This window comes from Helianthus annuus, chromosome 16 (assembly GCF_002127325.2).
Source record: "Helianthus annuus cultivar XRQ/B chromosome 16, HanXRQr2.0-SUNRISE, whole genome shotgun sequence".
NCBI lineage: Eukaryota > Viridiplantae > Streptophyta > Magnoliopsida > Asterales > Asteraceae > Helianthus > Helianthus annuus.
In genome coordinates, this window is record NC_035448.2 from 109,665,572 (window position 1) to 109,680,856 (window position 15,285).

General features: G+C 36.1%; 2 protein-coding genes across 2 annotated transcripts; one reads left to right on the top strand and one right to left on the bottom strand.

Annotated features, from left to right (window-relative positions):
• The first annotated feature begins 7,332 nt into the window (after nt 1–7,332).
• LOC110915841 (increased DNA methylation 3) lies at nt 7,333–12,898 on the top strand. The gene is made up of 3 exons (XM_022160584.2): nt 7,333–7,467; nt 12,158–12,331; nt 12,462–12,898. Exons 2-3 carry the CDS (start codon nt 12,163–12,165, stop codon nt 12,743–12,745), a joined length of 453 nt encoding a protein of 150 aa, XP_022016276.1. The 5' UTR covers nt 7,333–7,467; nt 12,158–12,162; the 3' UTR covers nt 12,746–12,898.
• Nucleotides 12,899–13,412: 514 nt separating this feature from the next.
• LOC110915052 (cysteine protease XCP1) lies at nt 13,413–14,973 on the bottom strand. Its single transcript, XM_022159679.2, has 4 exons — nt 14,489–14,973; nt 14,149–14,381; nt 13,926–14,066; nt 13,413–13,798 (listed from the first exon to the last, which is right to left on the bottom strand). Exons 1-4 carry the CDS (start codon nt 14,955–14,957, stop codon nt 13,583–13,585), a joined length of 1,059 nt encoding a protein of 352 aa, XP_022015371.1. The 5' UTR covers nt 14,958–14,973; the 3' UTR covers nt 13,413–13,582.
• Between the last annotated feature and the right edge of the window lie 312 nt (nt 14,974–15,285).

Genomic DNA, 15,285 nt, shown 5'->3' on the forward strand with positions numbered 1-15,285 from the left:
AAGACCTATTAAGTTTCAAATCGGCGATAGAGTTATGCTCAAAGTGTCTTCGCGAAAGGGATTATTCGATTCAGAAAAAGAAGGAAGTTGAGCCTGTGGTTTATTGGCCCTTTCAAGATTATCGATCGGGTGGGGAAGGTAGCATACCGCTTGGAATTTCCCGACGAATTAAAAGATATACATAGCACATTTCATGTCTCGCACCTTCGCAAATGCTTAGCGGACGATATCGAGGTTACTGACAAACTTAGCTATATAGCTAAACCGATTGAAATCCTTGACCGAAAGGTCAAAGGATTGACGAAGAAAGAAATTGATCAAGGGAAGGTCAAATGGGAGCATCGGAAAGGATCGGACACCACTTGGGAGTCCGAGGAAGAAATGAGACGACTCTACCATTCACTTTTTGGTACGTATCTTAGTTTCGGGGATGAAACCCCTTTTAAGGAGGGTGAACTTGTAACACCCCTAAAAATATTAAATGAATAGTATTTATATTTGCCATAATAGGTAACTATTAAATACATAAGGACTAATATGACTTAACTTGGTTAAAATTTGCTAATTGATAAATAACTAGCAACTAAAAGTGTCCTTTTAGTAGATACTAATAGGAGAGGGGTTGAAATAGACAAACAACAAACTTAGTTTAATAAAAAGAAGTTTAAAATACAGAACACACACTTATGTGTGCTCTGGTGCGATCAGGAGAAGGAGGAAAACACCCAAACCCTAATCTTCATCAAAAGTTCAAAACTAAAGCTTGATAAGGAGCCCAAATTCATGCATGAAATTATAATTGTGATCCCCAAATCAAGAGGATCATAAGGTATGTAAAAATTAGATGTTTTGTGAAGTTATGGGAAGTGTTTAAATCCATGACTTTCTACTCTTACATGAGATATGGAAATTTAAGTGAGTCATAAGGTGTAAGTAAACTTATGAACAATCCCTTGTTAAAGACATTAAAGATCTAAATGCCATAAATTGAGTGTTTGGATGATTCTTTGTGTTTGTGATAAATGGGTTCTTATGAAAGTGAAGAACACTTAAATAGAGATAGTGAAACTGAAGAATTGATGTTAAAATGATAAAGTCTAGATGATAATTATACATGCTAGACATAGAGACTTGTAGAAATATGAATACATAGCTAATAGCAAAGTTTTGAACTTGATAAATGTAGTGTAAAAATCTTTCCCACAAGATGCTCGATGAAATGCCTAAATGATCTCGAATTGTTGAAATTATGAAAGAATCACGTAATTGTTAAGTTTAACAATTAGCGTGTGAATATTTGTGATATGATTCCTAAAGGGTAAATTTGATTTAAACCCTATAGGCAAATCCGGCGAAACATCAAGTGGCCAAGCGGGAAAGGACACGCGTTTGAAAGAAAAACTTTAAGGTATGTGGCTTAATGCTTCGTTATTAATGTCATTTAAATTCCTCGTTGTTTGATGTGTTGATAAGTAGAATAGGAAATTTGCGTGTTTGGTTTACTTGATATGAAGGAAATTCATGAAACTAAATCAAATGGATCAATTTAAGATAAGTGAAAACTGAGTAACGGAAGCACCTTTACTAAATGACAAACCCGGGATGGGAGGTCATTGATTTAACTAGCGATCCCGTTACGGCAACGTGAGGGTCGTAAATATCAAAACTTGGAATGAGTATAAGAAATATGAGGATACTTAACTAGAAGCTTTGTTATTTAGTCTAAGTTCATGATCTTAGACTTCAAACGGGTCAATTATGTTAGAAGCGCAAACCTGGATTTGGGAGCGCGAACCAAAGAGCTATAGACTCTTAGAGTGAGTACGACTAATAAATACACAATTTTGGCATGTGGGAATTGTGTTAAAAACGTCCAACTACATATAGTTGAACGAGTCAAATGATTGAAACAAGTATTAGTTAACGAATGCGTAAATCACATGATTTGAAACTCCAGATATTGGAAAGCTTTTAAGGATATAATGTTCATGTGAGTTTTTAATACAAACAAGCAGTTTTGATTAAATAAACATGAACAGGTCAAAAAAATTTGTAAATAATTATAAAGGAGAGAGTCATAATTTAAAAACAGGGTTAATCCGGATGTTGGATTTTAAGCTCATGTGATAGAATATCAAATTACGATCACATGGAAAGAAACGAGAGGTTAAAAGGGCGTACGGTTTGAAAGTTATGCGCATTTTAGTGTTTACGAACGATTAACACAACACAGCAGAAAAATGAATGAAGGAGGGGGCGTCGACGACGCAAAGCCCAGCGTCGCCGACGCCAGGTCTGTTGATCTGGGGCTTGTCGACGTCTTAATTGTCTGCCTACGGACTTCTGGCATCGACGCCATAAACGAGGGAGCGTCGACGACGCCAAACCCAGCGTTGCCGACGCCAGATCTTGTCTAAATGATTTTGTTTGATTGTTTTGATTACGATATACAATCTAATCGATTTCTATTGTGTTCTAACACTAATAGTTTGTATAATCCTCAACTTTAGGTGCATATCAACTCCTGGATGAAGATCAAGCTGTCTTTAAAGAACCGAATACTACATAGAAGAATCAAGCTTCTGCTTTTGTTTAGCTGACTTATGTAATGATACTTTGCATATGTTTAGTAAATGTCCCAAAACTCTTTGGTAACTCGATATTTTGATCAAGCTTGTTTGTAAAACCCTTATATGATAAGATATCTTTTGTATAAACTTTATAAATCAAGCAAATTTTGTATGAAATTGTAATTTATCGTTTAAGTGTGTTATAAATATTATAAGCTTTATTCTTTTCGCTTTGATTGCTTTCTTATCGCTTAATCGATTATTCGCCTTATACCTTTTTGTATTTGCGTTGACTCCGAAAAGTCAATTGTTATACCTTTATGTTTTCACTTTGTCTCTGCAAAGTCAACTGTTATACCTTCTTGTTATTCACTTTGAATGTTATACCTTCTTGCATTTGCTTTGACTCCAAAAACAACAATAAAACGACACCAAATAAAATAATAATGATACATATCAGATCACATACCTCGTCAATTAATCACAGTAGCAGCCAAGAAGTTGACTGCAAATTCAATGCAGATGGTTTCTTTATCTATATGAATGTATTTGTGGGAACATCATGCAACCGTTGTATGCTATATATTTTAGGGATTCAAGCCCCAATCGCTACTCGGTTATGGCCCAGTCTTTTTTAAGTAGCACTTTAGTTCAGTCCATAGGTCCAAGTTGGGTTTCACCATGAAAAGAAACAAGAACCGAGCCGACCCGATTTTATATGAAAAACTGGAACCGATCTAAATACATAGGTGCTTAGGTTCGGGTCGGGTCAGGTATATTTTCGGTTCGGTTCTTGGTTATTTTCGGTCCGGACCTAAACTTGTTCACCCCTACTCACAAGCACTTTAAAAAAATATAAAAAGATTATAGAGGTGAAAGTATCTCCTCCAAATTTACTGATTTACTGATGAACAATAAATTTTTTTTCTCTATCTCCTCCAGTCACAACAATTTACAACCAATATCACAAATATAGAAATTCCACTCACATAAATATGGAGGGTCCATTGTGAATGCTTATAAATTAAAAAAAAAACTATTTTTTGTAGGACCGTGTGCGTGACCTTAAACAGTCAGTAAAGGCAGTTCATCATCGTTTACAGAGGCGGAATCAAAGTAAACAAAGTCAAACAGCTTGTATCCTTTTAATCTCTTTCTATTACTGCTTTTCTGAGTCAAATACAATGAATTCTGACAAAAATCCGACAGCACCTCGACTCCTAATTCCGCTCCAACGTTCCGAATGAACTTAACACATCACATATATATAGCTAGCCTGATTCCGCTTGAAACACTCTCAAGCGGAACCCCATGATGTTCATTCGAGCGGAATCATCTAAAAACCTTTGGAGCGGAATCACGATTGAACAGATTTCGCTTGAAATGACACAAATGTCATTTCAAGCGGAATTACATGTAAAACCCACTTTTTCTTGATTCCAAACCCTAAAAAACCTATCTAGATCTAAGACTCGATAAAGACGTAGTTGACAGACATTCAGTGCACCAACAGACTCCCCCTTGGATGTTGACTAAGTCTTCGGCGTCGAGTCTTTAGTCTTTGTCTCTTTCCAACTTTGTCTCCATATTGTAAAAAAAAAACTTTATCTTCACAGGTTCATGATCTCAACCTAGCTCCATCTTCAATCTCCCCTTTAGCTGTTGATCCAGACTCCCCCTTTCACAGACTCCCCCTCTCAACATGCTGGGATCTAGGATCTTGATCTGGTTCAAACTTTTAACATTTTGCTTCCGTGGGGATGATGAAGTCCACAACCTGTTTCTCAAACATATAACATTACAATCTATCTTTTCACAATAACGCAACTCATAATCTATCAGTTCTAGGAATCCACTCAAGTATTCAGGTCCAAGTTAATGACCCTAATTACTCAATTAATCTACCAAGTCAACTTAATGACCTTGATCTTGTGACAAAACAGACTGGTTTTTGTTCAAGAATTTTTCAAACATTTTTAGAAAATAACAAGTATCAAGTTAATGAACTTGTTTTGACTTTTTATCAAACAACTTTTCATCAAGATAAGCTCTCCTCATCCTCCAGTCCAGAAACTTCCTGCATCTACTTCACCTCAGAGAATCTAACGATCAACTCTCCACTTTGGTTTGTCGGAAAATAAAGCAGAAATGAAAAATCTTTTTGGATTTTCAATAATGTGTTTCTAAACTAGAAACGAAATACAGAAACTTAAATTGCAGAATATAAAGAAAATAAACTATATACAAAACATATTTTTGATGAGCGTGTTAGGGAATCATATCAGTTATCAGACAAGTCACAAGCACCGTTAAGCTTTAATTACATACTCAGAATTAAACAATTCACGTAGATTGTCGATATACTGGTCCACTTAAATTCTCACACAATTTTCAATCTATTCAGGATATGAATTAGGTGAATTAAGAACTTAAACCCATTCATGTGTCCCACCTCTTGAATATACTCCCGTATCCAGAATCCCAATATTCAGTCTTACAGGTGAGTATACCACATATGATATCTGTAAGGGGATAAATGCGAGGACCGTGAGAGCTCAGGTCGATACTTCCGTATACGCAGAGAGATGACGGCTTCGTCTTTTCGGTGTGTCCCCTTTAGAGGATCTTTTTTACAACAACAATGATTATCAATTTTATTGTTTCATCAATTTGCTGAGGGCGATGCTATGTTTCAAGCAATGCGGAAAGTATTATTCGGGGACTAGGTCAGAACTTCCATTCAGCAGAAGTCCCGGAATAATACCCCAGATATCACTGAATATAAAGACCTAGTATTTCAAAAAGAAGGACCTTTCAAACGAGATTTCAGGGGTTACCTATATATCCAAGTAGTGTTCCCCACGAAATAAGTAAGTTTGAATTTTTATGTTTATATCCCGAACAAATCTACTAAATGTGCAAAAACCTATCGACACATCATCAGTGAGACTGTTTAACGCTTTTAAACTTTACAAATCTTTAGCGTACAGTAACTGTCAAACTGATGTACTATCATTTTCCCTTTTTACACAAGCTCTTTTTCAGTTTTCTATTGTTTTTGGATTTTGAAAATTTTATCATGTTTTTGTATTTTTGAAATTTTTACTGTTTTTTGTATTTTCTAAAAAATATTTACTTTTCAACTTTTCCCAGAGATCTTTAGCACTGTTGTACTCGATCAAAGATATTATATCTTCTCGAACAGATTGAAATAGCAGTGCTATGCATTTTTGCTCAGCAACAAACGAATCTATTTCTTCAGATGATGTCAAGCTTTCACCCTTTTTGCCTCCATCAACGTATCCGTTCTTTAGACTCTTCCAACTAAGATAAGCAAAAGCTTTCAACCATTCTTCAAACTTCTTGGCCCACCGACTATATTCTTCGCTAGCCATCAACTTCGGGGGTTTGTTATAGGTTCCAAATGCGCTTTCAACTTCCAAAACATCCGATAACTTTTTCTTTGTATTCGGTGTGTTCTCATTGGTGTTGCTAGAAGAAGTATCGTCTCCAGAATTTCCAGCAAAAGCATACATATCGCTAAATGGGTTCATGAATATATCATCCATCTTGTACGTACCTGAAAAATCAACAAACACTTAGAAAATTTTTCAAAATTTTGAAAAAACAGCTAATTCAAGCAGAATCAGCTTTTGAGCGAAATAAGCCTTTCAAGCGGAATAGGCTTTTGAAGCGGGAACACTTAATTTCGCTTGAGATTTCAAGCGAAATCACAATCTTCAAGCGGAATTAGATAACAAGTTCAAGCGGAATCTGATTCAAGCGGAATCAGACTGAAACTTTCAAGCGGGATAAGAACTTTTAAGCGGAATCTATAATTTCGCTTCAAATGGCCATGTAATTTCAAGCGGAATTAACGTTTTCAAGCGGAATACTCGAACACCCTTTCAAGCGGAATCAGGTTTTGGACCATTTTACCATTTTTAATCCGAATTTTAATCTGATTCTTTCTAGGGTTTGTTAATACTATGTTTTACACAACATATGTGAAAATCAGGCCATTTCCACCGTTGGAACTTGTTCAAATCAGAAAAGTATGAGAAGAAGTGAGTAGAAATGAGAAAATCTGGTAGAATCAAGCTGCTATGGTATGAACTCCTCGTCCTGAGCTCTGTTACCACTTGTAGGACCGTGTGCGTGACCTTAAACAGTCAGTAAATGCAGTTCATCATCGTTTACAGAGGCGGAATCAAAGTAAACAAAGTCAAACAGCTTGTATCCTTTTAATATCTTTCTATTACTGCTTTTCTGAGTCAAATACAATGAATTCTGACAAAAATCCGGCAGCACCTCGACTCCTAATTCCGCTCCAACTTTGCGAATGAACTCAACACATATATATAGCTAGCCTGATTCCGATTGTAACACTCTCAAGCAGAACCCCATGATGTTCATTCGAGCGGAATCATCTAAAAACCTTTGGAGCGGAATCACGATTGAACAGATTTCGCTTGAAATGACACAAATGTCATTTCAAGCGGAATTACATGTAAAACCCACTTTTTCTTGATTCCAAACCCTAAACAACCTATCTAGATCTAAGACTCGGTAAAGACGTAGTTGACAGACATTCAGTGTGCCAACATTTTTAAAAGAAGAAGTAAAATGACCAAAAACCCCACACATGCTTAGGGAATGTTGTTTTCTGTAATTTTGTTTATTATTATGAATTTTAAATTTTAAATTAAATATAAATATAAATTATTTTCTTTATATTTAAAAAAAGAAGTCTCCTTTAAAATCCAAAGGTTAAACCCCAAAGTCAAAAGAGAGCCCCCCAAATTGAGCTCCGTCGCTAAACAGCCGTGCGAGTGAGCTTTCACAGAGACGAACAACCAGAGCTCGATTACCCAGGAACGGACTTCGTCAACCTAGGGTACGATTTTCACCGTTAAATCCCGATTTTCGATGCCGATTTCTTATTTTTGCAGTTCTAATGTGTGAATTTGTTCTTCCGAAACAATCTGTAGCTCGTTTTCTAGTTAATTTTGATTTCAAAAGCTGCAGCTTCGTTCGATTCGAGTGCGTCAAGTGACGAAATCGTTTAACCTCGTTTAGAGGTGTTGAATCGGACGATTTTAGTGTGTTATTAGTTCATGTGTGTTGGTGTATGTATAATTTGTATGGATTATGGAACATATGGTGGATTTGACCTAGATCTGAAGCTATTTACTAGTTTTATTGGTTTAAATGTAGTTATGTGTGTTTGAAATGTCGCAATTAGACATGCGTTATGTATTTATATTTGATTTGATAGATTTCTTAGGTTAATGTTACAGATTTTTATGTTGTGCTTATTTATGAGGATTAGTGGCGGATAGAATCGGCTTTGGATTGTTCGTTTTCGCTTAATTGTTTGCTAAATTCTGTTTGTGGCTAAAAAGTTGTAGTTTCATTCAATTCGAGTGCGTAAAGTGAAGAAATCGTTTAGTTTGTTTAGAGGTGTTGAATCGGACTATTTTAGTGTGTTATCAGTTTATATGTGTTAGTGTTTGTATGGTTTGTATGGATTATGGAACATCTGATGGATTTGCCCTATAGCCGAAGCTATTTACTAGTTTTATTGGTTGAAATGTAGTTATGCGTGTTTGGAATGTCATATTTAAGGCAGTTAGATATGCGTTAGGTTTGATTTGATAGATTTTAGAGTTACTGTTACAGATTTTATATTTGTGCTTGTTTATGAGGATCAGTGGCATCTAGAATCGACTTTGGATTGTTTGTTTTCGCTTAATTGTTTGCTAATTCTGTTTTTTCTTAATTGTTTTCTAAATTCTGTTTTTGCTAAAAAGTTGTAGTTTCGTTCAGTTCGAGTGCGTGTGCGTCAAGTGAAGAAATCGTTTAATTTGTTTAGAGGTGTTGAATCGGACAATTTTAGATTGTTATCAGTTGATATGTGTTGGTGCATGTATAATTTGTATGGATTATGGAATTGTCTGGTGGACTTGCCCTAGATCTGAAGCTATTTACTACTTTTATTGTTTTAAATAATTAAATGTGGTTATATGTGTTTGAAATTTGGTATTTAAGTCAATTAGATATGCTTTATGTCTGATTTGATCTATGTTGTCAAAAGCCCACTAGGCGCGCGCCTAGGCGCAAAGGCGCAGTGCAGCTATTGCGCCTCGTGGTGACCTAGGTGACGATTTGGGCTTTTTTTGTATAAGCGACGTTCAGGCGCTCGCCTGGAGCCGGGCACAGGCACAACAAGGCGAACTTAATCGGAAAAAAACGACCTGAAATGGAAAAAAAAGGGTCGGAATTGAAAGGTAGAGGGAGTAGATAGATAGAAACCTGGTTTAGCAACTTGAAAAATACGTTGAAGCTGGTAAACTTGTGGATTAGCAGCTTACCTTGAAGCTAGAATAGTTGTAACCCTAATTCTCACGTACTGGAGTGTATGACGGCTTTTCAAAAGACTGAACCCTAATCACTGTATATTGGGCTGGGCTATCATTATATTTATGTAACAAAACTGAGAATTTATTTTAATAAAATAGATGGGTGGCCCAATTGATTATTGTTAACTGTTTTTCAATTTTATTGTTTTAAGCTGTTACAATTACTGAATATATTTTAATAGAACATTAATTATTATTATTATTATTATCATTCTACATATTCTAAAAAGATATAATAATAATTTTCTATTATATTTGTATATTAGTGATAAACTATTAATTTTATATGTTTATTAAATATATATTTTTTAATTTTTTTATTATTTTTATTATTGCGCCTTACTTAAAAAAACCCTCGCTTTTTTTGCGCCTTGCGCCTAGGCTCCAGGCAAGGCCTTTGCGCCTTGAGTGCGCCTTCAGCCTTTGACAACATAGGATTTGATAGATTTTTTAGGTTAATGTTACTGATTTTATATTTGTGCCTGTTTATGAGGATTAATTGCGTCGAGAATTTTGGTGTGTTATCAGTTCATGTGTGTTGGTGTATGCAGTATGTATAATTTGTATGGATCATGAAACATCTGGTGGATTTTTTCCTAGATCTGAAGCAATTTACTGGTTTTATTGGTTTAAATGTAGTTATGTGTGTTTGAAATGTGGTATTTAAATTAGATATGCGTTATGTACTTATGTTTGATTTGGTAGATATTTTATGTTACTGTTACAGATTTTACATTTGTGCTTGTTTATGAGGATTAGCGGTGTCTAGAATCGACTTTGGATTGTTCGTTTTCTCTTAATTGTTCGCTAAATTTTGTTCCAGGCAAGTTTGTAAAAATTAGGTTTTCTGCTTTTGGCGTTTAACATCTGTTGTTTTTGTTTTAGATACTCTAAATTTTATTAATATGTGATATTGATCATTTTAATAACTTTAATTAGTAAAACTACAACTTAATTTTCGATGGTTTATCGCCATGCCTTGACAAACTCGATCGATAAAATTGATGGGTTGTATTATTTTTTTGTTATCCGAGGAAATGGATAGCTAGATATAAGATATGTTCATTTTGGTGTCCTGGCATACTTGTTTAAAGTTTTGTTAAAGATAATATCTATAGTAACTTGTTAGTTGGATACAGAACTAATTAGATGTATTTTTAATTCTTTAAAATTTATGATGAATGTATAGGTGAAAATAAGGCTACTGAAAGCAGTGATTTTTGAATTGTAAAGTCATGAACTAATGTGGAATAAATACAATAAATTTTAATCATGATATAAAGCACTCCTGTGGATACACATTATGAAACATAACATAGTTTTTCAATAACATGTGGATAAGATTCTCATGTGTGCTATGACTTTGAACTATGGAGATTGTTGTTAGGGCTGATATTTTCTCAGTAGGAATTAGGAAATAAAAATAAAATCCAGTTGATGAAGGTTTATTAAAGGAATATATACGATGGATATTTTGCCGTACATGTTAATTTTTGTTAGAGTAAACTTCTGTTTTGTTCCCTGTGGTTTGGTCATTTTAACGGTTTTGCCTCGATCCTTTAAAAATAGCCATTTTACTCCCTGATGTTTTCATTTTATTTCCAGTTTACCCACTAACTCTAACCCAGTTAAACATTTCAGTTAAAATAAGGGCATTCGGTAATTTTATATTTTTCAATTTTATCAATTTCTTAAAATCTGTTTTTTATTTTTATTGATATTAAAGAGAGTATAAAAATATAAAACATTTAATTATATATTAATATATACAGACATGCCACCACCATCATCCAGCCGCCACCAGTCCACCACCTGCCACCACCAGTCCACCACCTGCCACCACCACCGTCCAGCCGCCACCAGTCCACCACCTGCCATCACCACCATCTTGCCATACTCCACAACTAAAGTTTGTCAAACCATCATCACTTCCCCAGCCCCCTCTCTCTCCACCTTCTCCTCCTCCACCACCACCACCCACCACCTCCACCGCCATCACCACCCCCACCATTTCCACCGTCATCACCACCTCCACCCAGTCCACCTGCTCTCTGTCTCTCTCTCTAAGACTTTCTATCAAAACAAAACCCTAAGAATCAAACCCCAAGTTGTATCATCAAAATCCCCAAATTTCAAAAAAAAATCAAGAACTCATACAATACAGGTATATACATATAAGCCGGAAACTATACATATGATGCATCTACATGTAATAGGAGAGAGAGGGGGGAACGCGGAGAGAGAACAAAGTAGATGAGAGAGGAAGTCTAGAGAGAGAGGTGACCGGAGATGAGAGTGATGAAATCTGGCCATTGGTTTCGAGCCAATGATTCCATCTCTGGGTTTCGATCCGGCCATAGGTGACGGCAACCATCTTTGTTTCGACGGTGACGGCAGCCATCTCTGTTTCGACGATGACGGCCGCCATCTCTTTTTCGATGGTGACGGCCGCCTAGGGTTTCGAGCCAAGGACTCCATCTCCAGCGACTTTTTAGACTAGTATGATGATGGTGATGGTGGAGTCCATTGGAAGCTCTGGTGGTTGGTGTGAGGGGTGGCGGTGGTGGTTGGTGATGGAGAAGAGATAGAGAGAGACTGAGAGAGGAGAAGGAAGAGGGTGTGTATGTATTTATATATTATATCTTTATATTATATTTTAGTTGTAAAATTATCAAAATACCCTTGTTTTTATTTGTAAATTTACTAAAACACCCTTCTAAATAACAAACATTTTGGATGGAGTTCTGCTCATGGAGCAAAGAGGAAATAAAATGAAAACATCAGGGAGTAAAATGGCTATTTTTAAAGGATTGGGGCAAAACCGTTAAAATGACCAAACCACAGGGAGTAAAACGGAAGTTTACTCTTTTTGTTATTGTTATTTCTTCTTCCTGACATCACATATCATGTTTAATCAAATCAATAAGTGTAAAAAATCATGCTGTACCATGTTTTATAGTAATTGCAGCTTGATGACTGTTAGATGTGTGTCTGTATATGTATATGTATATAGATATGCTTACATCTCGCTGTTATTCAAGAAGCATCCTATATCTACTTAAGAGTTCAGACTATGTATGCATGCATGCAAAAAACATTCAATTCCCTCTATGAACTATTGTGCAGCACTGCAGCCCTAATGATATGAATCTATTAATTCCACAGGAAGTATGAGTGAAGCCCCTGTAACTAAGTCAATGGAGTCAAAGAAACCAGTTACTTTGAGTGGTACAGCTAAGGATGCGAAACACGCCCCGACACTTGGCCTCGTTGACATAGGTGAAAGTAAACGTGCTTACATCTTTCGGGTTTCCCTACCTGGTGTCTGTAAACCTCAGTGTAAGTACTCTTTTGGCATTTCATTGCGACACTAATATGACAATAAATTGTTGAACCTTCTCTGCCTAAACCTTGATAAACTCCTAATTAAAGAATATATATTAATTGTTATAATATTATATCATGACAGGCAATGTAAAGCTCGATATACGGGCTGATGGGCGTGTTGAAATCAAAGGACTAATGCAAGACAGTCAGTTTATCAACAATCATGCCAAGAAATACAAGCCCAGAGTCCAACAACTAGCCCCATCTGGAAACTTCAACGTCGTGTTCAACTTACCTGGTCGGGTTGACCCGCGGTTGGTCTCACCCACTTTCCGAAACAGCGGGATACTGGAAGTTGCGGTGATGAAGCATACCCTATCCAACAATCAACCCATTAACCCGGGTACCCCCACCCTTGCTTCCTAGAGTGTTGTTTCTGTTTTATTAGGGTCTGGTGTTAAGTCAACTCGGTGTTAAGAAACCCAGTTCTAGTTTTAGATGTATTTTTTATGTTATCAGCTCTTATGATTGTGACCATTCTGCATTAGTTTTACTTGGGTTTGCTTTCGCCGGGAGTAACTTTTGAGGTTTACAGTTTTATGGTAGTGGTGGGCGGGTAACTTTTTGTACGGGTCGAATATGTGACTAAGACATAAACAAGCCGAACTGAGCTCCAGCCCGCTTAAGCTCAATCTCGGCTCATTTCGAGTTCTATATCCAAAGTTTGGGTTTGGCTTTTAAGAAATTGCTCGAACTTGAGCTCGGCTCGTTTATTATTTATTGTATATTTTATTATTCTTTTTTATATAAAACCTATAATTATTGTTAAATTTAATTATAATTAAGTTTTATATATGTAACATAATTTATATATTATTTAGTTATTTTTATTATCGGTATTATGTAATATATATTTGTTATATAAAATGAAAACTTATAGAGCTTAGCTGAGCTATGTACATGGGGTTTGGACTTGTTTATCAAACAAGCTTATTTTTGGGCTCGAGCTCGTTTAAGTTTGGCTCGATTCAAGCTTTTAATGAGTCAATCTTGACTAGCTCACGCGTAGCTTGGCTTGTTTGTATGTGACTCATTTAAGATATAACATAACGTGTTGAGTAATGGTGGATTTTAGTCCATCCCATGGGTACAACACAATAACTTTATAAACCAAGAAATGGAAACATCAGAAATACGTGAGAGACAGGAGTTGGTCCATACTGAAATCAAAGTTAGGACCATTGGTAAAAATTTAGGTGCATTTTACTTTTGTTTTGTAGGGTAAGAAGCCATCATATAAAGGCCACACATCCCATGGGGCTTCCCTGTTTTTCTCTTCATCCTTATGTATCCTTTCTCACCCCATTTTGGTCCCCAAGAGTTCCTCACTATGACGTAATCTAGACCCTTGGTTGTTCCATACCCGACAGCTGCTACTCCATGGTCCAACTCGGTCCCACAATGCCCATCGAACACACCCTAATCAACATTCCCATTTTCAAAGTTAGAAAATCTTTAACCCGACGGTGACATCTCATAAGTTTGGTAAACGGGTCAAAAGAGGCCCAAGCGTGCTTGATTTGAGAAACGAGGGTTGTAGACTTACCCCACTGTAGAACTGGAAGTCGCGGCCAGAGGCTTCAATGGCAACACTAATGGGTTGGTTTGCAAGCGCCTTCAAGAAACTATCTTCATTGTTTCGTGGTACATCATGATACCCGCTGATTGTCACCGTTTCTGATACATCCTATAATAATAATACAAAATCTTTTAGAATCATCGAGAGTCCCGTTAGATTTATATAAGATTTTAAGTTTAAAAACTTAAACCTTCTTTTCGTCACATGTGCCTTCACTCATGATATAAGGATACTCTTCTTCTTTATGAAGTCCACTTCTCATGACGTATGCAAATGCATAATCCATGAGACCTCCATTGCACCCATTGTTGAAGGTTGTGTCACAATCGATTAGTTCTTGTTCCGATAACATGGTTAGATTTCCGGTTACGATTTGGTTTATACCTTCCACCGCAGCTACCGTTGAGAATGCCCAACAACTACCTATACACATTTTTAAATATTCAATCACTTGATATAAATTAGAGACGGAAATAGCACTTCTAACTGAAACTAGTTTATACTCTTTAAGCTTTATTATTAGTACTTACCGCATTGACCTTGGTTTTTGACCGGAGCAACCGCGCCTTTCTTTCTCCAATCAACTGATTTTGGCAAATCCACAAAATCTCGATAACTAAATTCTTCAATGGACTCGTCTTTCCTCTCAGGGAGCTCGCCTTTAAGCCCCAAGAACTTGTTCTTGAACTCTTCGTGGGTCAAGTCAGCAAACTCATTAAGTCCAAGCCAATAGTTGCTAACTTTCTTGTTGGTGTCATCAATATGCTTCAAATTGTCCATAAAGATCTCAAACCTATGTAGCTTTTCATCTAAGCTTTCATAGATTTTGCTATGTTTTGCGAGCCATGATTCGAAAAGGTGAATCACCTTATGAATGGATGTTAAATCCTCCGGGGCATACCCTAGGATTGAAAACTCGTTGGCTAATGCCGAACATGCCAAAACCGATACAAATACCAAGAAAAGTGATGTCTTTTTGGAAGAGAAGATGAATGCCATTGTTGTTATTGTTGATGTTGTGGAAGCTATGAGTGGAAGAGGGTTTATATAGGGTTTTGTTTGGTTCAAAGGTATGGTTTATGTTGCTTTCAAGTTAAGATACATTTTATATATGTTTCCTTAAAGTTTGGTTCTTTTTGGCAATCTTTTGATCCAAGTATGTCTCCTTGAGTATACTTAGAAGCATGAGTCGATATAACATAATTAACAATAGCATATTATAAAATAACCCAACAAAAAATAATTACATTACATAAGCATGATATTGAAAGGTGATTCGGATCATAAACAGGTTAATCCGTTTATTAAACATAACGTGATTTTGGGT